The sequence below is a fragment of the Neomonachus schauinslandi genome, chromosome 4 (assembly GCF_002201575.2).
Source record: "Neomonachus schauinslandi chromosome 4, ASM220157v2, whole genome shotgun sequence".
Classification (NCBI taxonomy): domain Eukaryota; kingdom Metazoa; phylum Chordata; class Mammalia; order Carnivora; family Phocidae; genus Neomonachus; species Neomonachus schauinslandi.
In genome coordinates this window covers 44,656,051-44,683,589 of record NC_058406.1, presented here as the reverse complement: position 1 = coordinate 44,683,589, position 27,539 = coordinate 44,656,051, and the positions used below count along the sequence as shown (strand labels likewise).

Below are 27,539 nucleotides of genomic sequence, written 5' to 3'. Positions count from 1 at the left end.
AGAAAGTTTCTCTCGATTACTTTATGATAGGGAAGGGAAACAAAATAGGGGAGAAACTACTGATGCATTAGAGTTCATAATTTTTCCTTTTCAGCAAAATGGACTATTCATACATCTTTAGAGAATATGATTTTAAAAAAATCTGAAAATACTTAAGCTGGTCAAATGAGGGAAAACAATCAGGTGGAATGTGCTTGTAATATTAAATGGGAAAGGGGGGGACAAGAAAAGAGAGAACTCCAACCTCTTCATTGTCTGTAACAGCAGGTATACTAATATACATTTCTATAAATGGAAAAAATCAGGAAGAATACTAAAATACTAAGACCTCACTTGTGTTAAGGTGGGAAGGTCATGGGTGATTCTTCTCCTCCCTCTCCTATGTTCCACATTTAGTGAAGTAGTGATTTTCCATTTGTTGCAGATACAGATGAAGTCCCCTTCATTTCACTCCTCAGTCTCAATCTCATTCTCCCTCCCAGCAGCAAATTGTAATATGGATACAGGAATGTATCCATTTAGTGTATATTTTATACTTTAACTACAAATTCATATTTCTTACAGATACGGTATTTTACATTTTTTTATAAATGCCATCTTATTATCCTGTAGCATGATTTTTTTCAAAGCTGTGTTTTCATATTCTATCTATGTTGATGCATATAAGTCTAGTTTAGTCAATATAATTGCATATTGTAGATACTCCATCATATGAACATACCACAATTTGTTCATGTGTTCCCTTGCTGAGAGACATTCCAATTGTTTTGAATGTTCGCCCTTTCAAATGATGCTATAATAATCATCTCATATATATATATATAAAACCAGGTTTCCCCTAGGTTATTTACTAAGAAATAAAATTTCTAAACAATAGTAAACAACTTCAGTTTTACTAGATATTGAAAAATATATTCCAAAGTGGCTGTGCCAGTTTATATTCTCAAGCTCGTATAAAGTTCCAGTTTCTTCTTGCCAAATGAGGTATTATTTTCAAACTTTGGGATTCTTGCTTAAACTGATGGGTGTGAACTAATTCTCATTATCTCAATTCCATTTCCCTGTTTACTAAATGGTTGTGAATTTATTTTTTTATTTTTTTGTGTGTGAATTTATTTTTATAAGCTATTCAAAATTTCTTCTGTGATGTCTATAATATCCATTTGTCCAATTTTCTATGAGTTTGTCTTTTTTCCCTATTGCAGAAGTTTCCAGTGGAGTTGAGATATTAATTCTTTGCTACAGTGCACCATTAAGTATGATATTGGAGATTAATCTAGTTAAGAAAGTTTGTGTGGCATGGTTTTTTTGCATCTATTAAAATAATCTGGTTTTCTCATAAGAGAAAAGTGTGATGAAGTAGACTTTCTGATGCCATCATTGACATCTTGAATAAATTTTAGTTGTTCTTGAGTTAATTTTAATACTAATTAACTCATTTTTTTTAGTATTTAGTGAGTTTGGGCTAAAATCTTTTAAGTGAGATTGAGCTATATTTTTAATTTTTGGTCATGTTGTAGTTTTCATATCAAAATCATACTGCCCTCTTAAAATGAGTAGGGTAGCTTTTCTCTTTTTCTGTTCTCTGAAACTATTCATTCAAACTTGCCCATAAAACTATTTAGTGGAGGAGAAAGAAGGATGGATTGAGTGTGAAGGTAAGTGGGAGGGGGAGTGGATGTATGTACTATTGATTCAGGCTCATGAATGTTTTATTGGCTTATCAGCCTTTGTATATAGTTCTTCAGTAGCTGGGGTAATTTTATATTTATAAGTTCACCAGTTTTTCCTAAATTTTCAAATTTCTGCTTTCTTAAGCAGAAAGTTTATCCTAACATTTTTTTAGAATTCTGAAAACCTAAATCTCTCTCTAGTATTGTCTTTCTTGTCCATAATTTGTGTGCATGTGTGTATATGCATGCATGTGTGTACCTTCTCTCATTTTCTTGATCAGTCATGCTAAAGTATGGTCTAATATTAATAAACCTACCTAAGATTTCTTTTGGTCAGTATTTGGTTTGCATATCTTTTCCCATACATTTATAAAGGAGCTTTGATTTGCTTTTTGGCAGCATTAGCTAGATTTTAACAACATGCAGATACTATTTTATTAAAGAAATCTATTTGCATTTATTGTGATTCTTGATCTATTTGGATTTTTTCTCATTTTAAGTATATTATGAAATTTTTTACATGTGTATTTTTTTCCTTTTCTGCCTTCTTCTTTAATATTTAAGTTTTCTCATTTCCATAGTCTCCTTCTACCAATTGAGAAGTTAAACACTCAATTTCTATTCTTTTTAGTAGTTACAGTTAAATTTTGACATCCAATTAACTAAGTCTGATATAAATCAAAATCTCTCTCTTGCTCCTAAATGATACAAAGATGTGAGGATAACTCTCATAGCCCTCTCCCACTATTTTTCATATTATTATTTAATATTTTTAATTCCATCTTACTCTTAAACTTCTACAAATTAGTCATTTTTACAGTGGATATGTATTTAGACTTACCAATAGCTTTATTAATTTATTTGATCACCATTATTTCTTTTTTTAATTGAAATATAATTAACTTACAGTGTCTTATTAGTTTCAGGTACACATCATACTGATTCAACAATTCTGTTACTCAATGCTCACCACAATAAGTGTAGTCACCATCTGTCACCACACGGTGTTATTACAGTATTACTGACTATATTCTCTATGCTGTACTTTCCTCTCCATGACTTATTTATTTATACCTGGAAGTTTGTACCTCTTAATCCCCTTCACTTATTTCCCCCATTCCCCCACCAACCACCCCTCTGGTAACCACCAGTTTGTTCTCTGTATTTACGTATCTGTTTCCTCTTTGTTTATACATTTGTTTGTTTTTTGGATTCCACATATATGTGAAATCATATGGTATTTGTCTTTGTCTTTGACTTATTTCACTTAGCATTATACCCTCTGGGTCCATCCATGTTGCCACAAGTGGCAAGATTGCATTCCTTTTTATGGATAAGTAATGTTCCATTGTATATACATACCACTTGTTCTTTATCCATTCATCTATTGATGACACTTGGGCTGCTCCCATTACTTGGTTATTGTAAATAATGCTGCAGTAAACATAGGGATGTGTATACCTTTTCAAATTAGTGTTATCATTTTTCTTGAGTAAATACCTAGTAGTGGAATTACTGGATTGTCTGGTAATTCTATTTTTAATTTTTTGAGGAACCTCCATACTGTTTTCCACACTGGCTGTACCAATTTACATTTCCACCAACAGTACATGAGGGTTCCTTTTTCTCTACAGCCTTGCAAACATTTGTTATTTCTTGTCTTTTTGCTTCTAGCCATTCTGACAGGTGTAAAGTAATATCATGGTTTTAATTTGCATTTCTCTGATGATGAGTGATGTTGAGCATCTTTTCATGTGTCTATTGGCAATCTGTATGTCTTCTCTGGAAAAATGTCTATTCAGGTCCTCTGTCCATTTTTTAAAAAGATTTTATTTATTCGAGAAAGAGAGAGCATGCGCAAGTGAGAGAGCACAAGCAGGCAGACCGGCAGAGGGAGAAGCAGGCTTCCCTGCTGAGCAGGGAACCCAATGCAGGGCCCCATCCCAGGACCCTGAGATCATGCCCTGAGCTGAAGGCAGATCCTTAACTGACTGAGCCACCCAGGTGCCCCCCTCTGCCCATTTTTAATTGGATTATTTATTTTTTCAGTTTTGAGATGTGTAAGCTTTTTTATATGTTTTGGATATTAACCCTTATCAGATATGTCATTTAAAAATATCTTCTCCAAGCCTTTTTGTTTTGTTGATGATTTCCTTTGTTGTGCAAAAGCATTTTATTTTGATGAAGTACCAATAGTTTATTTTTGCTTTTGTTTCCCTTACCTGAGGAGACCTATTGATAAATATATTGCTAAGGCCAATGTCAAAGGGATTACCGCCCATGTTTTCTTCTAGGAGTTTTATGGTTTCAGGTCTCACATTTAGATCTTTAATCCATTTGAGTTTATTTTTGTGTATGTCATGAGAAAGTTGTCCAGTTTCATTCTTTTGCATGCAGCTGTCCAGTTTTCCCCGCACCATTTGTTGAATAGATTGTCTTTTCCCCATTGTATATTCTTGCCTTCTTTGTCATAGATTCACTGAGCATATAAGCGTGGGTTTACTTCTGGGCTTTCTGTCCTGTTGATCTATGTGTCTAATTTTGGGCCAGCACCATATTTTATTGATTATTATAGCTTTATGGTATATCTTGAAATTGGGGATTGTGATACCTCTAGCTTTGTTCTTCTTTCTCAAGATTGCTTTGGATAGTCAAGGTCTTTTTGTGATTCCATATAAATTTTTAAATTTATATATTTTATATACTGTAAATATTTTACATGCATATGATAATTTACAAACAATTATTCTAGTTCTGTGAAAAATGCTATTTGTATTTTGATAGAATTGCATTGAATCTAGATTGCTTTGGGTAGTATGGACGTTTTAACAATATGAATTCTGCCAATCTATGAGCATAGTGTATCTTTCCATTTGTCTCATCTTCTATCTTTTTCATCAATGTTTTATAGTTTTCAGAGTACAGGTCTTTCACCTCCTTGGTTGATTTATTCCTAGGTATCTTATTCTTTTTGGTGCATTTGTAAATGGAATTGTTAATTTCTCTTTCTGCTACTTCACTGTTATTGTATAGAAATGCAACAGATATCTGTATACTTATTTGTATCCTGCAACTTCACTGAACCATTAATCAATTTGAATAGTTTTTTGGTGGAGTCTTTAGGGTTTTCTATATATAGTATTATGTCATCTGCAAATAGTAAGTTCTTCCTTACCAATTTGGATTGCCTTTTATTTCTTTTTCTTGTCTGATTGCTGTGGTTAGCATTTCCAGTATTGTGTTGAGTAAAAGTGGTTAGAGAAAACATCCTTGTCTTCTTCCTGATCTTAGAGGGAAAGTTTCAGCTTTTCACCTTTGAGTATAATGTTATTTGTTTTTCATATGTGGCCTTTATATGTTCAGGTGTATTACCCCTAAACCCACTTTGTTGAGATTTTTTTTTTTAATCATAAATAGATGTATTTTTTCTTTTCTTTTTTTAGATGTATTTTTTCAAATGCCCCCCCCCCTTTTTTTTTTGGCATCTGTTGAAATGATCATAAGGTTTTTATCCTTTCTCTTATTAAGGTGATGTATCACACTGATTGATTTACAAATATTGAACCACACTTGCATCCTGGAATAAATCCTACTCAATCTTGATTTTTTTAATGTATTGTTGGATTTGGTTTGTTAGTATTTTGTTGAGGATTTTTGGTATCTATGTTTATCAGAGATATTGACCTATAGTTTCCTTTTTTTGTAGTGTTTTTGTTTGGTTTTGGTATCTGGGTCATGCTGAACTCATAGAATGAACTTGGAAGTTTTACTTTCTCTTCTATTTTTTGGTATAGTTTGAGAAGAATAGATATTAACTCTTCTTTAAATAGTTGGTAGAATTCATCCTGAAACTATCTGATTTTGGGCTTTTGTTTGTTGGGAATTTTTTTTATTACTGAATCAATTTAGATTCCTGATTACTGGTAATCAGTCTGTTCAAATTTTGTAATTCTTCCTAATTTAGTTTCTGAAGATGATAAATCTCTAGGATTTTATCCATTTCTTCTAGGTTGTCCAATTTTTTGGCATAAAATTGTTCATAATGGTCTCTTATAATCCTTTGTATTTACTGTCAGTTCTTACTCCTCCATTTCTGATTATATTTACTTAACTCCTCTTGTTTTCTTGATAAATTTGGCTAAAGGCTTATCACTTTTGTTTATCATTTTGAAGAACTGACTTCTGGTTTCATCGATCTTTTCTATTTTTTTTTTTTTGTCTCAAGTTCATTTATTTCTGCTCTAATCTTTATTATTTCCTTCCTTCTATTAGCTTTGTGCTTTGTTGTTTTCCTAACTCTTCTAGGTATAAAGTTAGGTCTTTTATTTGAGATTTTTCTTGTTTCTTGAAGTAGGCCTGTACTGCTGCATCCCAAAGATTTTGGACCATTGTGTTTCATTTTCATTTATCTCCATGTATTTTTTTATTTTTTTCCTTTATTTCTTGTTTGACTCATTCATTATTGAGTAGCATATTATATAGCCTTCTGTAGTTGTGTTCCTTCCAGATTTTTTCTTGTAATTGATTTCTAGTTTTATATTGTTGTGGTTGGAAAATATCCTTGGTATGGCTTCAGTTTTCTTAAATTTATTGAGACTTCTTTTGTGGCCTAATGTGATCTGTCCTGGAGAATGTTCATGTGTACTTGAAAAGAATGTGTATTCTGCTGTTTTGGGATGGAATATTCTGTATATATCTTTTCGGTCCATTGGGTCTAATGTGTGCTTCAAAACTACTGTTTCCTTGTTGATTTTCTGTCTGTATGATTTATTCATTGATGGAAACAGGTATTAAAGTCCCCTACTATTATTGTATTACTGTCAGTTTCTACCTTTAAGTCTGTTAATATTTGCTTTATTTATTTAGGTGCTCCAATGTTGGGTGCATAGATATTTATAATTGTTATGGCCTCTTGTTGGGTTGATCCCCTCATCAATATGTAGTGCCCTTCTTTGTCTTTTGTTAGTCTTTGTTTTAAAGTCTGTTTTGTCTGATATAAGTATTGCTTCCCTGGCTTTTTTTTTTTTCACTTTAATTTAAATGATATATGTTTTCCAGACCTTCACTTTCAGTCTGTATGTGTCTTTAGATCTTAAGTAAGTATCTTATAGGCAGCATACACATGGGTTTGTTTCTATATCCATTCAGTCAGCCTGTGTCTTTTGATCGGAGCATTTAGTCTATTTACATTTAAAGTAATTATTAATAGGTATGTACTTACTGTCATTTTGTTAATTGTTTTCTGTATGTTTTTGTAATTCTTTGTTCCTTTTTTCTTCTCTTACTCTTTTCCCTTGTGGTTTTATGTCTTTATTTAGTGTTATACTTGTATTCCTTTCTTTTTATGTTGTTTTTTATTATTTTTTTGTATCTGTTAAAGGTTTCTTATTTGTGGTTACCATTGGGTTCATATATAACATCTTATGTATATAGCTGTCTTTTGTTTTTTTTTTTAAAGATTTTATTTATTTATTTGACAGAGAGAGACACAGTGAGAGCAGGATCACAAGCAGAGGGAGAGGGAGAAACAGGCCTCCTGCAGAGCAGGGAGCCCAATGCGGGGCTCGATCCCAGGACCCTGGGATCATGACCTGAGCCGAAGGCAGACGCCTAACGACTGAGCCACCCAGGCGCCCCTATAGCTGTCTTTATTAAGTTGATGCTCACTGAAGTTTAAACATGTTCTAAAAGCGCTAAATTTTTACTCCCCTCTCCAGGTTTTTTGTATATACCATATTTTACATCTTTTTATTTTGTGTATTCCTTGACTGTTATTTATAGATATTATTGTTTTTACTACTTTTGTGTTTTAACCTCCATATTGGCTTTATCAGTGATTAATCTACTACCTTCACTATATGTTCGCTTTTACCTGTGAAATTTTTTCCATTAATGATTTTCTTCTAGTCATGGCCTTTTCTTTCCAAAGTATTCACTTTAACATTTCTTATAAATCTGGTTTAGTGGTGATGAACTCCTTTAACTTTTGTTTGAGAAATTTTTAACCTCTCCTATTCTGAATGATAACCTTGATGGGTAGGTTATTTTTGGTTGCAGGATTTTTTTTTTTCCTCAGTATTTTGATATATCATGCCATTCCCTTTGGCCTGTAAAATTTCTGCTGAAAAATCAGCTAATAGCCTTGTGGGGCTTCCCTTGTATGTAACTCTCTTCTATTGCTGCCTTTAAAATTTTCTCTTTATCCTTACTTTTTGCCACTTTAATTATTATGTGTCTTGGTGTGGACCTCCTTGGGTTAATTTTGCCTTCTGGATCTGGATTTCTGTATCCTTCCCCAGATTCAGGAAGTTTGCAGCTATTATTTCTTCAAATAAGTTTTTTGCTTCCCCTTTTCTTTTTCCTTCTCCTTTTGGGACCCCTATAAAGTGAATGTTTTTGCACTAGATTATGTCACTGAGTTTCCTTAATCTATTCTCATTTTTTTTTTTCATTTTGCCATTCAGCTTGGGTGCTTTCTATCACCCTGTCTTCCAGATTGCTGATCTGTTCTTCTGTGTGTCCTCTAATCTGTTTTTCATTCCCTCTCATGTATTTTTTAAGGTAGGGGAATGGCAGAGGGAGAGGGAGAGAGGAAATCCTAAACAGGCTCTGTGCCCAGTGTGAAGCCCAATGTGGGGCTCAATCTCACAACCCTGAGATCATGACCTGAGCTGAAATCAAGATTCAGACGTTTAACCAACTGAACCACCCAGGTGCCCCTCCTCTCATGTATTTATTTCAGTTATTGAATTCTTCATCTCTGACTGGTTCTTTTTTATATATATTTTATCTCTTTATTGAAGTTCTCACTGAGATCATCAACTCTTTCCTCAAGTCCAGTGAATGTCTTTATGACCATTACTTTGAATTCTTTATCAGGCATATTGTTTATCTCTGTTTCATTTAGCTCTTTTGCTGTGATTTTTGTCTTATTCTTTTATTTGGGACATATTTGTCTGTCCCTTCATTTTGTCTAACTCGCTATGTTTGTTTCTATATATTAGGGAGGTCAGCTACATCTCCTGGTCTTAAAAGTAGTGGCCTCGTGTAGAAGAGGTCCTATCATGTCTTGTAGCATAATCCCTCCAGGTCACAAGAATCAGGCACTGCAGGGATGTCTCCCTTGTGGGCTGTGTGTGCCTTACTGTTGTGTCTGAGCTGTGATTGCCTTCAGTCCAGCTGGCTGCAATGGCCCACTTTCCCTATTGTGAGCACATCCTCAAGGTTTGGTCCCTCAGCTGTTGAGAGGCCTGTCTGAGACCAGAGGGGGCTCCTATGTGGGCAGGGACAGCAGTCAGACTGGATGTCTGCAATTAGCCTCTCTGCCACAGTTGCAGGCTCACCCCACAGCAGGGCCCACTTCCTGCACAGCCAGTCGGAACTGTGGGCATGCTGGTGTGTAGTATTATCTCCCCCTTCTCCCCAGGGCAGGAGTCACTTTGGAATGATAATGGTTTCTGCTGGGGCCACATGTAGGGTATGGCCAGGCAGGAGCTGCTTTGAAGGAACCTGCTGAGTTGGGTGGGTTGGATGGGGCGTGTCTGCAGATGAACACAGGGGTGGGGCATGTGGTGCTAGCAAGTTAGATTGAGAATTTTAGAGCTAGCTCCTACAAGTGTCTGATCATCTAGAGTTGGGGAGGGGGAGGAGAAATGGTGCCTGCCATTGCTTTGGTACCTGGAGAAATTTCCTGAAGATTCCTGCGCCACCAGCACCCATTCTGAGAGTAGTAAATAAAAACTGACATCTACCCCAGGCACCTTTCCAACTGCTGCTTCTGTGCTATGTCTCAGCCAAGTTATTTATTATGCTGGCTCTTTCAGTTCAGGGACTTGGTTTCTTTTCACCCTCCAGCTCTCCCAGAATTAAACCTGCTGATTTTAAAAGCTCCAGAAGTTAAGCCCCACTGGTTTTCAAATCCAGACGTTATGAGGACTCGTCTTCCCAATGCAGGTCTCTGGTGCCTGGGGGGGGTGGGGGTGGGTCTGATCCTTCTGCTTCTTCCTGCTTGTGGTGTCCCTCCCATTTGTGGTTAGTCTTGCTGAGGATTTGCTTCCCAACTATATCTCCACCCCCTTACCATTTTCCATGTGGTCTCTGTCCAATTAATAGTGGAAGATCTGTCTTGCCAGTCTTGAGGTCAATTTCAGAGTTTGTTCAATAGATGTAGTTGTTATCTCACTGTGTCTGTGGGACCGGGTGAGTTCAGGATTTCCTGCTCTGCCATCTTTTCTAGATACTCCCCCACCATTGTTTCTTATATCCTACTTCATTACTAGTTCAATTTATTTGAATGATTTGATGTATTTCAGCAAGAATCTATGAGCAGTAAATATGTGTACTGGTATTCTGAAAAGGTCTTTGTTTCTCCCTCAGGTTTAATGACAATTTAGCTAGAAGATAATTTGATACTGATATCTTTCCTCAGCCCTTAAGATATTATCCACAATCTCCACCACCTATTGCTGCTAATGAGAAACCCCTTGCCAGTCTGCTATTCCTTGGTAATCTATCTTTTCTCTCACACAGCTTTTACATTTTTTTCCTTTGACTTATGCTAACTTATTACAAAGTATGTAAGTGTGGATTTATCATTATTTCTTATTGTTGAAGCTACTTCAGTTGAAGGATTTATGTCCCTTTTTAATTTTAAAAGTCTTAGGTATTATCATGTGAATACTGACTCCTTTTCATCATCCCTTTCCTTTTTCCCTTTTGGAATCCCTGGTCTATATATGTTGAACCTTCTCATTCTATCTTACCCACGGTTAACTTCTCTTTTAATATTTTCCATCTCTTCATCTCTCTGTGCTGCATTCTGAGTGACTTCCTCAAATCTAACTAATTCCCCAATTCTCTCTCCTGCTGTGTCTAATCTACTTTTCAACTTCTGCATTAAATTTTTTATTACAAGAACTAATGATTTCTGTAACTCCTTTCTCCTGTCCCTAAAGCTACATTCTTTTTTCATGCTCTTGAGTTTTTGTTTGTTTTGTTTTTTACCTAATGGCTTTTATTCCTTTATTTCTTTGAACATTTAAAAAAATACTTATTTTAAAGTCACTTTCATGTCTTTCTGTTGTTTAATTCTGTCATTCTGTTATATCTTCTGACTATATGTGGTAGCTCATCTCTTTATGTGGTTTGCATTTTTTTTTTTTTTTTTACTATAAGCTTGTTTTAAGTGGGAATTGTTTCCTTTGGCCACCATAGGTGCCTTGGGTTGTGGAAGCATCTTTACAGAATGATTTCAGATTTGCTGTACAAGAGAGGGTTGGATTGCAAGCACCATTTTGTCTCTGAGTCTCTGAAATACACGGTATACATTTAGAACCTCACCTGTACTTGGTTTTCAAGTTTCTGATTTCTCATGGGTGGTTCTTTTAAAAGGCTCCAACAGTCATAGCTGGATACCAAGCTTTCCTGCTATTCCCTGGGAAAGTGTACATATATTTTTTACAATTTGTTTTACAGATGAAATGGCATTTTTGACTCTGAACTTCATGCTGATAGCTTAGTTCTAGCTTCCCATTACTTCTGACTCAAAGTAAATCCTCAGCCACCCAGTCATTAAGATTTTTCTTTATCTGTCTCAGTTTCCCTTTGCATGTAATTCTCACTTAATTCTTTCGTTGTGCTTTCCTCCCTATATATGGCACCTGGAGACTTTACTGATTTCTAGATGAGTTCTGTGTTCTTCATGTAATTCTTTGTGTTATATTTTTCAGAATTTCTATAGTTTAGAGTAGGGGTGGTGTGCCTTCCATATCTGTTTAAATCACCATATTCATCAGACATATTACCTCTCTAATGAAGAAAAAATACAAAAAGTTTTAAAATATGTTTAAAGCAATGTTTTATTTTAAGTAACCTTTTTCTCTATGCTTCTCAGTGCTGAAATTGAAGAACCACATAATTATGAGGCAACAATTTCATATCTGAAACACTCTGGCAACTCCATTAACCTGTGCACCGCAAAAGGAATTGCTGATTGTAAGTCTGCTAAGCCAATTAATATTGTAACCCTGAGTGGAATGAAAATGTGGCAAAAATGGTATTTTCCCTCTAGCTACTATAAGTTTAAAAATTCACAGCCATGCTGCTCTACCATGTCGTTTCTTTTTTGTTCCCCCCTGCCTGGTCTCTTAAAAATATAAATAAATCCAGTTGGGCATCAGTGCTATCTCACAACTCCTAGTGCTGCCTTCTCTCTACCTCTTCTATTCTCTCCTTCACCAATCTACCTAGATGCCTTGCCTTCTGTAGATATGTGGGAGGGAAAATCAAGGAGCGGCGATTCATTTTTCTTCCTTCTCCTCCTATAGAAACTTCATCTCTCTTCTTGTGGTGTCTTTCTTGAACTCCCCTGGTAACTCCGTGTGTGGAGAGGGAGATAACAGACTATGAGAATTAGGTCCCTGTGTTTAGTCTGAATAGGAGCAGAGAATTCATTTAATGGATCTGACCACTGGTTCAGAGCTAAGTCTTCCCGCTTCTGGTATTGCTGACAAAGCTCAGACCTTTCTATGAAGAAAGAGACCCTGTCAGGTAAGAAAATGAAGAAGCAGGGCCTCATAACATTTCTACAATTTTCTGTGTCTTTGTTCTGCCTGTAGGATCAGCCGATTCTCTACAAAAGGCATAAACGTTTGCGCTGGAATAAACAATAGTATTTTCTGAACCTACACTATAGGCCAAGTTCTGTAGTAGGTTCTCTGTGTGCATCCCTGCTGGTACAGCGGTTTTATTAGCCCACTTTTTGAGACAGGAAACTGAGAACTAGAGAGGTTGAGTTGTACAGGGTCCCACAAGGAATATATGGTAGAGCTATCATGTGAAAGGCTCAGACTGCCTCTGAGATGCATGCTGTTTTCATTCTGCATGGAGCACTGGGTATTATATGCAAACAATGAATCATGGAACTACATCAAAAACTAATGATGTAATGTATGGGGATTAACATAACATAATAAACAAAAAAATGCATGCTGTTTTCACAGTTTTATGCTGCTTCCCATTCGAGGATGTTTTGCTACCCTGGAGGGAGGGTTAGAGAGAGATCATCTGGTTCAGCTTCTTTATTGTGTGGAGAAAAAAGCCCGAGAGTCTGGGAGAAGTCATTTGCCTAGGAATACATACATAAGAGGTTTGTGGGGTAGGAGTTAGGATCCATTGAAATTGCCCTCCCCTTCCCCAGGAAATAAAGGGTTGTAGAACTACTGGAAAAGCTCCCTCTCTCTTTCTCTTAGACTGGGCAAAGTCTACATTCTCCCATATGGCTTATAAAATACTAGTCCTAAGACAAGCAACTCCTGTCCCCTCTCACCCCCATAAGGCAATATTGTTCTGTTCTTGGGCACCTGCATCAGAATATGGCTTCTCAAATTCTAACACTTAAAATATGAATCATTTGGGGATCTTGTTTAACATATTCTGGTTGAGTAGCTGTGGGGTTGGGCCTGAGAATCTTCATTTCTAACAAGTTCCCTGGTAGTGCTGCTGCTGCTGGTTTATAAACCATGCTTTCAATAGAAAGGCCATGGGCCCCATTGGGACTAAATTCCAACTGCATGCCTTTCTACAAAGGGCTTATAGGGCTATTTAGATGCTCTCATTGGAGCCTATACCTTCTCTTTCTGGATACATGAGGCCCCCAGAAAACCCCCTCTCAAGTGGCTGTCTGAGGTCCTGCTTGGGTCTCTTCCCTGAGTCCCAGGACAGACTGGGCTGCAGGGAGAGCAGTTCATGGGGGCTGGTGTGGATGGGATTTGGGCCTATGCAAGGCCCCTTGTCATGTAGGGTGAAGCTGAGGATTGAAAGTGGGAAGCTGGACCAGAGGCCTGCATTTGTTCTTCCCAGGCCACAAATGTTCATGGTGGCCTGCCAGGGAACATCACCTGAGGTACCCAAAGAAGGAGCCACTAACTCAAGCCTCTCTTCAGTCTTTCACTAAGGGATTCTTCATGTACTTCATAAATGAGGCAAGTGTTTATGGCTGAAAGAGAAAGGGCTCAGAAAATAAGCCACTGATGCAATTTAGAGTAACAGAGCATAGGGTAGCAGAAAGGGAAGAAGGTGGGAGACAGGTGAGGGTGGTGAGGGTGTCCCTTGCCAGAGAGAACATCCTGGTGGGAGATAGGAATAGACCTGTCAGGGCTAAAGAAACTGAAGAACTACAGCCTGGGATCAAAAGGATCCTGTTACATGTCCCTACCCCTTTCCTTGTTCCTCTTTAAAGGACCAAGAGGCAGTTAGAAAAAAACAACAACAACAAACAAACAAAAAGGAAGTGAGCTATTTTGCCCCCACTGTATTTACTCGTTTGACTCTTACCCCATTTATCTTCCAATTATCTTTATACCACTTACTGGGTGAATGACATCTGAACCTCAGTGTCTTCATCTGAAAAATGGGTATAATATCGCCTTCATGGCATTGTTCTGAGAGTTCGGTAAAACAATACATTTAAAGTCAAGTGGAATTCTGCTTCTGGAAAGATGGAGCATATATACTCTTTCCTATTCCCCCTGCTAAGTACAACTAAAACTGTTGGATATCATATGTAAAACGAACATAAGAAAACTGGAAGACTCTGAAAAGGTAGAAATAAGAAGGTAGACCAGCTAAAGACCTAGGAACCCAAGGAAGAATAGGTGGTGAGTTCTTGGGTTTTCTTCTCGCCTCATATATCCCAGACTTCGAGCTAAAGAAGCCAGCAATCCAGAAACACCAGGGGGTACAAACAGAAACATCTACAGCAGAAGCCTGTTCTCTCTGGCCTAAGGACCAGAGAAGGGGCCGTCTAGAAAAACAAAAAGCCTTAGACAATAACTGTTCTACTCCAGCCAAACATCACAGAAAAAACTATGGCTCCACCCCACCAGCCAATGCTGAGTGGGGATCCCAGACACCCACCCTCATCAGCCTGCAATTATGTACCCCAACCCCTCTGCTGAGGTGGTGCAGAGAAAGCTAAGTCAGAAGCTGGGACTTTCATCACTTCCAGGAGTAACAAAACTCCACCTACAATGAAGACCTTGTGGGGAGCTTATATTCCTGTCTCCCACCCCGCAGAAGGTGCCCCTTTTTCTCCCTGTTGGGATGTTGTCAGAGAAAACCCAGTGGAGAATCAGGACTTTCACAACTACCCAGCAGTAAGGAGGCCAAATAGGGAGCAAAAACAAGCACTCCTACCACTCTTAGCCAGGGTGTTATCAGCAGAAGCTGAGTGGGGAACTGGAGTACCCACTCTGGCCCAAGTGGAGTGAGGAGCCCTGCCCTCACTTGGGTATTGGGAGGCCAAGAAGTGGAAAACCTAGATGTGTACCCTCAGCAGACAGAAAAAAGTTATCCCATTTCTGTCACCAGGAAAAGCCAACTAAAACAGAAGCTTTAAATAATATCCAGTCTCATAACATAATACTTAAAATGTCCAGGTTTCAAAAGAAAATTACTCATCATACCAAGAACCAAGAAAGTCTAAGTCTAAACTTGAATGAAGAGATGATCAATAGATGCCAACACTGAGACAACTGAAGTATTAGCATGTTCTGACAGAGACTTTAAAGCAGCTCTTAATACTTCAGTGAGCAACTACAAGCATGATTGAAACACACAAAAAATAGAGTAAAACTCTATTCTAAAATAGAAGAAATAGAATGTCTCTGCAGAGAAATGGAAGGTGTAAAGAAAAAGAAATAGGAACTTAGAAGTGAAGAATACAATGAGAAAATTAAAAGCTCACTGATGGGCTCAACAGCAGAATGGGGAGAATAGAAGAATCCATAAACTTGAAAGAAATGATAGAAATTACCCAATCTGAACAATAAGGAGAAAACAGAATGGGGGAAGAAAAGGAACAGAGCTTCAAGGATCTGTGGGACTATAATGCAAGTGTTAAACTGCAGTACTGGAAAGAAAGGGGAAAGAGGATGCTACTGGACAAGTACGTGAAGAAATTGAAAACTTCCTCAATTTGGTAAAAGACATTAAACAAAAGATTGAAGGAGCCAAGAAAATCCCAAACAGGGTAAACCCAATCCACACAAAAACATAATCAAACTTGTAAAAAAATAAAAAATAAAAAGTAAAAATCTTAAAGGCAGCAAAAGAAATGATACATTACCTATAGGTGAAAAACAATTTGAATGACTGAATTTCTCATCAGAAACCATAAAAGCCAGAAGAAAGTGGCACAACATTTTTCAAGTACAAGAAGAAAAGAACTATCAATCCAGAATCCTATTACCAGTGAAAATATCCTTCAAGACTGAAGGGGAAATCAAGATATTCTCAGATGAAGGAAAACTAAGAAAATTTGTTCCAGCAGACCTATCCTAAAAGAATGGCTAAAGGAAGCTTTCTAGACAGAAAAGAAATGATAAAAGGAAGAACCTTGGACCGTCACTTCAGGAGAGAGAAAAATGGAAAGAATACAAATGTGAGTAAATGTGACATATTTTCTTTCTTTTGAGTTTTTAAAATTATGTTTGATGGTTGAAGCAAAAACTCTTAACATTATCTGATATAGTTCTAAATGTGTATAAAAGAAATACATAAGGCCATTATAAGGAAAGGGTTAAGGGACATAGAGGGAAATAAGGTTTCTATACTTCACATGAACTGATAAAATGTCCATACCAGTAGACTGTGATGTTACATGTATATATAGTATAATCCCTAGAGCAACCACTAAAACAGCTATACAGTGAGATATTAAAAAAAAAAAAAACTATAGGTAAATAAAAAATAATTCTAAAAAATGTTCAAATAACCCACAAGAAAGCACGAAATATCAAAAAGAAGAAAAAAAAAAGAACAAACACAAAATAAAAAATAAAGGGCAGACTTAAGCCCTAATATAGCAATAATTGCATTAATTACATTAAATGTAAATTACCTAAATATACCAATTAAAAGAGAGAGATTGGAGGATGTAAATTTAAAGAATGTCAGTGTGACTATATTAATAACTGATAAAGTGAACTTCAGAGCAAAGAAAATTATGAGAGATGCAGAGGGACATTATGTAATGATAATAGGGTCAATCCATCAAGAAGACAAAACAATCGTGTGTACACCAAGCTCCAGAGCTGTAATACATGTGAAGCACGAGGTGAAAGAAGAAATAGACAAATGGACTCATAGTTTGAGACTTTAACACCCCTCTCTCCACATTGACAGAACACCTACTCAGAAAATCAGCAAGGATACAGAATTCAGCAACATCATCGGCAACAGGATCTAATTGATATCTATAGAAGGTGCAACAGGAGCAGAATATATATACTTTTCAAGCATCCATAAACATATACTAAGATAGACCATATTCTGGGCCATAAAACAGCACATTTTGAAAAATTGAAATCATAGTGTATTTTCTGACCACAATGTAATCAGGCTAGAAATCAGTAACTAAAGGGTAACAGAAAACTCTCTAAACACTTAAAAACAAAAGCACACATTTCTAAAAGGAAATCAATATATATATTGAACTGAATGAAAATGAAAATATATAAAAATCTGTGGGACACAGCCTAAGGAATGCAGAGGGGAAATTCATAGCACTAAATGCTTACATTAAAGAGGAAAATCTTTAACTCTAAGATCCTACCTCAAGAACATAGAAAAAGAAGAGAAAAATAAATCTGAAGCAAGTGGAAGGGAGGAAAGAATAAAGATTAAGAACAGAAATAAATTGAAAACAGAAAAGAGTAGAGAAAATCAATGAAAGGAAAAGCTTGTTCTTTGAAAAGATCAATAAAATTGACAAACCTCTAGCAAGTCTAACAAAGAAACAGAAAGAAGATACAAATGAACAGTATCAAGAATGAAACAAAGATATTACAAACTTTGCAGACTTCAAAAGGACAATAAGAGGATATTATGAACAACTCTACATATCTAAATTTGACAACTTAAAGATGGAACAATTCCTCAAAAACTCAAATTACCTCAAGTCACTCAATATAAATAATTTGAATAGCCCTATAACTGTTAAGGAAATTGAATCCATAATTTTAAAACTCAAAAAAAAAAAAAAAAAAGCTTTAACACTGTATGTTAACTATACTGGAATTAAAATTTAAAAATAAATTAATTAACAGAAAATAGAACTCCCAAAAAGACCATCTCAAAGTCCTGGGAGATTTCACTCGAGAATTCTACCAAATGTTTAAAAATGAATTAACACCAATTCTATACAATCTTTCCAAGAAAAATGGAAGAGGAGGAAACACTTACTGATTCATTTTAAGAAGCTGGTATTACCCCGATAGCAAACCAGACAGAGATGTGCACAAGAAAACTCCAGATTAACATCCTTCATGAGTATAGTCATAAAAATCCTTTGCAAAATATTAGCAAATAGAATTCAGCAAGACATAAAATAGAATTATACCATAACTGAATGCTGTTTATTCCAGGGATGCAAAGCTAGTTTGATTTTCAAAGATCACTCAAAAAACTCAATCATCAATGAAATCTTTATTGACAGCCTAAAGAAGAAAAATCACACAATCATCAATCTATGCAGAAAACACATTTGACAAATTCAAGACCCATTTATGGTAAAAACCTTCAGAAAAATAAGAATAGAGGGCAACTTTCTCAACTTGAAAAAAAGAGCATTTGTAAAAAAAGAAAAAGAAAGAAAGCAAGCCTATAGCTAATATGATACTTAATGGAGAAACATTGAATACTTTCCCCTGAGACTGGGAACAAGGAAGGCAAGGATGTCCACTCTTACCACTCCTATTCAATATAGTGCTGGAAGTTCTAGCCAGTGTAACAAGTCAAGAAAAGGAAATAAAAGATATACAAATCAAACAAAGAATTAAACTGTCCTTATTTGCAGACGAGAGGATTGCCTAGGTAGAAATTTCCAGGGAATTTACAAAAAAAAAACCAAATCTTAGAAGAATAAATGAGTTCAACAAGGTCACAGGATACAAAATAGAATTAAAAAATCCTATTTCTATATACTAGCAATGAACACACTAAAATCAGAAAATACTATAACATTCACAATAGCTAAAGAAAGAGAAATTGACTCTAACAAAATGTTACAAGACTTAAATTTTGAAAACTACAAATTGCTGATAAAATAATTCAAAGGAAACCTACATAAATGGGGGAGATATACCATGTTTTGTTGGGGTTAATGTAGAGCATGAAATCTGCCATAATACCTGACTTGCTAAAATGAAACACAGAGGCCGCTAAGGACAGGGAGGGTTTCAGAGAAGGGCATAGGCCTTTGGAATGCTGAGGCCCACGTGACCACTCTGCCGTTGGAATGCCGTGGGGAGTTGCCTTCCCCGAAGCTTTCTTAGCCCAAACAGCCACCCTGTGATCTAAGAGACGTATGCATTGTCCCTTAGGCTATGTTTAGCAGAACTCGTAGAACACGCAGATTAGCATATTGTATCTTTCCTGTAAAGAGATCCTCCTAGTTTCAGTAAGATCCCTTGTCACACATCACGTGCTTGAGAAACAGTGATAAGGATTTGTGATTATCCTGAAGGACCAATAAAAGCTGGAGCAAAGAAGAGCAAAGGGTCTTCGTCTCTGACCCCCTTGCCTTCTCCTCTCTTTCTCAGCAAAGTTTGGAGTAATCTTTCATCCGTCGGTACAGGGATTGCTGGCCATTCCCAGCAATGTTTATGGATTGGAAAACTCCATGTAGAAAAAATATTCTCCCCAGGTCTATAGACAGATTAATGTAATTCCTATAAAAATCTCAGCAAGATCTTTTCTTTTTTAATATATTGACAAGATCATTCTAAAATGTATATAGAACAGCAAAGGAACTAGAATAGCTAAAAACAACAACAACAACAACAAAAAAAACCTGAAAAATTGGGAGGTAGCAGACTACCTGATTTCAAGAATTATATCTGTAGTAATCAAAACTATGTGGCATTGGCAAGGAAGGACACATAGCATGATGAAACAGAATTAAGAACCCAGAACTGAGACCTACACAAGTGTGTCCAACTGATTTTTTTTTTTTACAAAATTATAAAAGGGAATTTAATGGAGGAAACATTAGCCTTTCATGGTGTTGGAGCAATTGGATATCCATAGGTAAAAATCAATCAATCTCAATGTAAGTCTCATCTTCTACAAAGATTAACTCAAAATGGATCGTTCTTTTTTTTTTTTTTTTTAAAGATTTTATTTATTTATTTGACAGAGAGAATGAGAGACAGAGAGCATGAGAGGGAGGAAGGTCAGAGGGAGAAGCAGACTCCCTGCCGAGCAGGGAGCCCGATGCAGGACCTTTCTTTTTTTTTTTTTTTTTTTTTTTTTAAATGGATCGTTCTTTCATTCTCTGTCCACCAAGGGTGAGGAATCTAAATGCTACCTTTCTGGAGGAGAGGGGGAGAGAAAGGGAGGAAAAGAAGAAGGATGAGGTGGTTAGCTTTCACTGTCACCATTGTATGAGTTTGTCCCTTAATGCCAGGAAAACAAAGACCATCCCCTTGGGGGTGCATAGCTCAGCATGGGTGCCTTTCTGAGGCTTTGCCCTTTTATACAGAATGTGAGGAAGCAGGATATAGGCTGTTCTAGAAGTTCTGCAGAATTGTCCTCAGGTCATCTAGACCAGGCATTCAGACTATGCTTCCTAAGCCCTAGGACTGTCCTGAGGGGTACTGGAGACCTTGAGGATAACGCCAACCAGAGAAGTTCTGGTATGCTCATGGGCAATATTCCACTTAAATGAATGATTCCGTAGCTGGGAGAAAGTTTGAAAGCCATTTGCTAACAGAGTGACCTTGGGCAAGTTAACTTCACTCTTTGAGCCTCTGCTTCCTCCTCAGTGAAATGGGGGTGTCAAGAGTGATCATTGTATGAATTAAGTGAAATCATACATTTAAACACTTAGCATAGTCCCTGCTATTTGTAAGTGTAAAAAATGTTAGCTGATTTTTATTACTGTTTTTATATTATTAGTAAGAGTCCTCTCAGCTCCTGGTTTTCCAAGGTCACACAGGGAGTTAGTACATGGAGAAAAAGCCTGTAAGCTGTGGTCATGTTATGGTGCCAGCAGTTGGAGGGTACTGAGGACCATCTTGTGATGTGTGTCCTTTTCCCCCAGCTGGACTAAAGCTTGTCAAAGTGGAGAGAATGCGCTCCAGGGCTGTGGGTTGCATCCTCCTGTTATGATTCCTTGTTCCTTCCTGACCCCCTGGGGTACAGTCCTTTGTCCTTTATATTCCTTCCTTGGGAGCAAGTTGTGATGGCAAAACTTATCTCTGGAGAACCTCTAGTTTGTTAAAAAAAATCATAATCAAATTATGAATGCATTATTAATTCAGTGTGTATTTTTGTGTAGCGGCCTTGGCAAGTAAGCTTCCTCTGAGCCTTGGTTTCCCCATTTCCAAGACAGAATAATAATATCTCCCCTCTCCCCAGGTGGCAGTGAGAAGCAAAAACATCATGATTTGTTATTTCTTTGAAAAACAAAGAATGATACATCAGTTCGGGGAGGGGACTTACCATTTTTAAAATTGGAAAAGAAATCCATATTTGGAATGGATATGGAGCAAACTGCATCATAAGCAAATATTTATTATGTATAAATAGCTAAACAAATATTTTAAAGTAAGCAATGCCAAAATAATACATTTTGATTAAAAAATCAGTAAAAATAAAAGTGTACAATGACTCTAGTTGAAGTGCATAGTATTAATCATCTACCAAGAATTTTAGGTCTGTGTGTCAAACAAACATGTGCAGGCAATCCCTAAAGAAAACCTAGGATTTCATTTGTTTTATCAATGGACTATGTATGTATAGAATAATAATGACCTTGAAATGCAACATGAGGGGCGCCTGGGTGGCTCAGTCAGTTAAACATCCGACTCTTGGTCTCAGCTCAGATCTTGATCTCAGGGTCATGAGTTGAAGCCCCGCACTGGGCTCCTTACTGGGCATGGAGCCTAATTAAAAAAAAAAAAAATACAACATGTTTTTTGCTCACTTTTCTAAACTAAAGCCTCAGGACCCTAGCAGCAAGAAAGAGAAGAAAAACAGGGGGAGTCCTACTTATTATGCATGGATATTCATTAATAGTAGGGGGAACTTCTAGAGATGACATTTCAGCAAAGAAAAATAATCAGTTTTATCAAAAACCCATCACTTTCTGTACAATATCTGGTGCTCTGCTAGGCATGTCCCATTTTTTACATCATCTCCTTTAATCTCCCCATTAACTGTGTAAGGCAGGTACTAATTGACTGCATTTCTCAAGTGAGCAAACTGAGACTCAAGGAAATGAAGTAATTTGTCCGCAATCCCACAGGTAGGAAGTGGCAGAACTGGGCTCTGAGCCCACATTCTTGCCACTACTTGTGTTTGTTAATAATTAAGGTTGGCATCACATCGTTCAGTAAAATCCACAGAACGATCAGAAAAAAATCAAAAGGAATTCAAACCTCCGTTGGTGGCCAGTCTCCTCTTTTCAAGCTGTGCTAGGGAAACAACAGTCAAGGAATAAAACACTTACAAGCGTGCTATGGAGTTCATTTTGTTGAAGTGGGATCTAGCCTTTTTTTTTTTTTTTTTGGAGGGGGGCTTTTTTCCTTTCCCTTCCGTTTCACGTTCCCCTTCCGATTGCAACCACTAAATTTCAGTGCTGTCTCTTAAGCATGGAGTATATATCTATTTACCGAAACAGGAAAGTGAAAATTGTTTCACGTGTTTTCACTGACCATACATTCCATCCTGGAAATCCCCACAGAGATTAAAGCCATGGTCAGTGACCCGGGAATTCCCCAGACCACCGGGTCAAAGCCTCACACAGATCCATGTTCTGGAGGCTGAGAAAACTGAACTCTGCTATCCCTCATAGTTGCTTAAATCCTGGGTGCTGTAAGAAACGGTGAATAAACTGCCTCTGATATCATTTTTTTTTTTTTTCCTATTTAGCAACTTACGAAGTCGAAACTGAAGAACCCCGAAAGGTATTGTTTCCTCTTTCTACCAACTTTATAACTATAACAGGTATACAGAATTGACTGTAAAGGAGTTTCTTTTATGAGCAAGGAGAAAGGTCTTTGTTTTCCATTTTCTCCCGATTCCTGAGGCTTTTCCAAGGCTCCAGCTGCTAAGATTCTGTCTCCTGTAATAACAGAGATAGAAAAGGTGGTGTGGGGAGGAGGGAGAAGCTGGCCCTCACCCATTCCCGGCCCGTTATCTATGGCGGCCAGCATCAACTGGCCGTTAATAACGGTCCCTCCAGAGAGAGGAGTTCTGTAGCACAAGCCAAATTTGTATCTCCTGCACTTTCGGGAGGATGACCAGCTCTTTGAAGGCACATTTTCTGGCTCCTGGTGGGCATGGTGCGAGGTGCCACCTTGAAGCAACTTGGTTAGGGCCCAAGCAGAGTCCCTGCTGGCCTCAGTCCCAGCACCTGCCCATGTGGTCGCGAACCTCCATTTCCTCACCTGTAAAATAGAGATAATGGAAGTACCCACATCTGGGGTCATTGTGGGAACGAGAGTCAGGTAAACTCAGAGAAACCATTCGATAGTAAACGCCTGCATCTCTCCCAGGCATCTTACCTCTCTGGGCTCCAGCTGTGTCTTCTGGAAAATGGTGTGTTCTCCATGAGGGCAGGAAGCAGATGCCCTGTGGTGACTGCATCTGCTGTAGTGGACGCTCAGTAAATAAGGGGGTTCATACTTGTTTCACTGAATTGCTGAGAGAACTCAAAAGTAGCTAAGCACCCAGTACAGCGCCTGGCACACGAGGTGCTCGCCTCATGTTGTAACTGTACCAGTGAAGGTTCACTCTTTCCTCACCGGGTTCGTTTAGTCAAGACCTTTCATCTTTCTGCTTGTTTTCTTACACCTACTAGAAAGGACTGTTCTAGCTACACTTTCTAGCTAGAAAACTACAAATGATTATTCTTATTAACAAGAGTAGAAACATTCTCTTAAAATGCTTCAATTATCCGGCAGTATCTCCAAAATAATAAACTTTTCTGCACAAGTGAACTCTGTAAATAACTAGAGTTTATCTCATTCAAAAGAAAAAAAGCATTAAAGTATTTTTAACTTCTTTTAAAAAGATTTATTTGTTAGAGAGAGAGAGATGACAGGGGGAGAAACACAGGGGGAGAGAGAGAATCTCCAGCAGACTCCGTGCCGAGCTCAGAGGCCGACACGGGACTCGATCCCACATCCCTGAGATCACAACCTGAGCCAGAATAAAGAGTCGGACGCTTAGCTGACTACATCACCCAGGCGCCCTGTATTTTTAACTTTAAAATCTTAACTTTCAGACATGTATTGTGTTCATCTCAGTATTCTTGTTTGGGTGGGTGGAATCTGATCTCACCCTGTCTTCATAACATGGAATCCTCCGGAACGTAAGGGATTGAATGGCTACAGTTCACACTCTTCTTTATAAAAATGCTCTTAGTCCCTTGGGACACCTGGGTGGCTCAGTCGGTTAAGCATCTGCCTTAGGTCAGGTCATAATCCCAGGGTCCTGGGATTGAGCCCCGCGTTGGGCTCTCTGCTCAGCAGGGAGCCTGCTTCTCCCTCTGCCTCTGCCCCTCCCCCTGCTTGTGCTAAATCTTAAAAAAAAAAAAAAAAATGATGATGATTTTAGTCCCTTGTTAGGTGTTCAGAGCTAGTTGTCTTCCCACGAAACCCCAAGTCTGTTTGCTGTCATTGTTTTCTGTTCTCTGACAGTTCTGCTTTCTCTGTCAATATCTTTGCATCTAGCAGGGAGTCTGTCACGTGGAAAAGCCTGTACCAAGTCCTTGTTTTGTGTCAGGCATTTGCGCAAACGTGGGAGCGCTTCATCCTCCCTGCTCCCTGGTGAGCTAGTTTCACTGCTTGCATTTTACAGGGCAGAACTGGGGGCTCAGAGAGGCTCAACCACCTGTAAATAATGTAGCTGAGGTCCATCTGACTTGTCACTCTACCATCCAGGTTGTTAGAATTATACGGAAAATAAAAACCGGTCGTCCCTGAATGAAGGCCTGCGGGGCTCTCCTCATAGGAGGGCAAATGAGCTTTTAGGCTGGTCTTGGGAGCAGCATTTTCAAGGCTTAGCTATTTTCTGTTTTCTTCAGCATTCTTGTCTAGATTCAGAATAATGAATGAATCAGATCTTGGTGACAACTGAATAAATGAGCTACATTGTAGTCATTGGGACATAATCTTAACGGAGCCAAATCTAGATTATATGAGCGAAGTTTGGATCAGGGGGTGCACAGCCAGCCCGGGAGAGTTCCCAGCATGACTTGTGTCGCTACTTCTGCCCGCTGAAACACTGCTCCGGTATCACAAGTGCGTATTTCCCCCAAATGATGGGAAAGCTTTATTCTACAGGCGCATTCCTGGAAAAGCATGCAGAGGACAATTTATTATTCTAAGTCAGATGATTCCCTCTGGAATGCACCGTCACATGGGGAATGCTTCTCTTCCTTTCCCACTGACCTTCATTTCCACCGGCCAGGATTCCTGGAGGTTTCTGTTGTCAGTGTCCACCTTTGCTCCATGCTGAGACCTCACCTGCCTGGTCTTTTGGTCAAGTCTCTAAAGATCTGTAATCATACAACAAAGGCATGGTTTGGATTGGTTTATGAAAATGACCATTTCCCTCTTTACTTTCAGCCTTGGAAGAATGGTCTCCATCAAGAACTTAGGTGAGTTTTATCTTCAAATGGAAAAGCATTAATCCAACCACCGGCCCTCTGATGCATGAACTAGTTTACCTCGATGGGTCAGCTATGCTTGCAGAGACTGCCCCGGTTCAGCTTTCCCAGCACCTCATAAGGTGCCTGGTGCAGAGAAGGTACTCAGGGGTCCTGCCCGGCCTTTCCCTCCTGCCTTGTTCCAGCCCACACCACACCCATCAGTAAACACTTACTGAGTCTCCAGCATGGCCAGCCACTTGCTAACCACTGGGGCGGTAGCAGTGATGGAGACCTGGCCACTACCCTCAGGGGCTCCTGGACTGTGGGAATCACACAGTCAACTGGGCATATAACCATCATGTGACTGCCAAAGAACTTAGTTTCCAAAATGCACCATGCTGTTTCAAATCTCTGTGCCTTTGCTGCCTTAATTCATTAATTCATCCCAACTTAACGATCTGGTAAACATCTACTGACCTTCAAACATTCCCACCTATAAGAAGCCTTCCTAAGTCCCCTCCTTCAGAGAGAAGTAGCCAGGCTCCTCCCTGTAAGGTTCACAAGTTTGCACTAACATCACTGTGTGTCATTGGTTTGCTAACATGCCAGTTCATCCTCACTCTCCTTCTCTTCACCCCTTCTTGTGTGTGAGCTCCTTGTGAGAAGGGCCTGTGTTTTCTTGTTCTTGGTGTTCCTGATACCGCTCATACTTCTGGGTCCAAACCAGGACCTTGGCAAGGCTGTGCTCTGACCCACCTCTTCAGAGTCTGTGTCTATCATTCTTCCCCTGGAGTTACTTTTAATGCATTAGAGTAAACATGGTCGGTGAGGTCTGGAGAAGCAAGTATCAAAATTCCCTGGCGGAGGCTAAACACACAAACACTGGGTCATGGGGGAAGCCTGTTTCATCTCTCTCCTTGAGTTCTGGCCTGCCTCGATTCATGCCCCCCATAATTACCCTCCGGCATCTAGCATGGTGCTTGGCACTTGGGAGGCCCATGTCACATGATTAATTCATTGTTTATTGAGCTTTTACTCTGTTCAGATGCTGCTAGATTCTGAGATACAAAAATGAATAGAATATATTCTCTTCCCTTGGTTCAAGATGGGCGTGGAGGCCAGAATGGTTGGGGGTAAGGGGCTATTTGGAGGGGGAAATGACTGTCTCAGTAGGAAGTTACAATATAATATAATCACTGCTAAGTAGTTGTAGGAACACAGAGATGAGACTCTGGGCATACTTTCTTGAAGAGCTGACAGCTGAGTTCCATCTTGAAAGACCTGTAGGAATTGGCCAGGTGAAAATGTCAGAATGTATGTTCCAGGCCTAATTTACCATTTAGACCAGCCCTGTCCAATGGAACTATAAGGCAAACCATAGATGTCATTTAAAATTTTTCTAGTAGCCAAATGTTAAAAAGTAAAAAGAAACAGGTAAAATTATAATATATTTTATTAATCCCAGTATATCCAAAATATTATCATTTTGACATGTAATCAATATAATAACTGTTACTGGTGTATTTTATAGTCTTTTTTTTTCATAATTCTTCAAGATCCAAGTATGTTTTATACTTACAGCTCAGTTTGGACCAGATATATTTCAAATGCACAATAGCCACACATGGACAGTGGCCACTGTTGACAGCACAGATTTATACTTTATACTCTAGGTCAGGGTGGAGCCACAAAAGAGTTTCAAAGCAGAGATAACGTACCCCATCCCCTCATAGTATTCCTAGAAGTCACCATATTGAGTTTAATTTGATAATTGTTATGGAGATCCAGCTATATAGAAACTACTGGACAGGACCTGAGGGGCAAGATGGATTACCAAGGGCATGTACATCAACAAGGCAGCTATGTTTTAGGAGAAATACCAACAATGTGCAATGAGAAATAAGAATTGGGTAATTCTAACACAGCAAATGCTTCCATGAAGACAAGGACCCCAATTACTGCAGGTCCTTTATATGCTCTGAACAATGCTAGGCTTTCAACCTTTTTCTCACATTTCATTCTCATGGCAACCATGGAGATTGGCATTGTGACCTTTCATTTATAAATGAGAAAATTTGATTTTTTTTTAGAAAGGTTAATCGTAGACTTGCAGAAAGAGGGATATATAGTGGGGATTAGAAGCCAGCCCTCTCTCACCGCCCCCAATCATCATGGAACTAGCAGATGGCCTTAATGGGGGGCACGGT

At 38.2% G+C, this 27,539-nt stretch overlaps 1 protein-coding gene across 1 annotated transcript in view; it reads left to right on the top strand.

Annotated features, from left to right (window-relative positions):
- Positions 1-27,539, top strand: part of FYB2 (FYN binding protein 2) — a 93,983-nt gene that overhangs the window by 26,017 nt on the left and 40,427 nt on the right. The window contains 3 exon segments of the mRNA XM_021684455.1: positions 11,566-11,666; positions 22,608-22,642; positions 22,837-22,870. Of these exon segments, the coding sequence (XP_021540130.1) occupies positions 11,566-11,666; positions 22,608-22,642; positions 22,837-22,870 (170 nt within the window).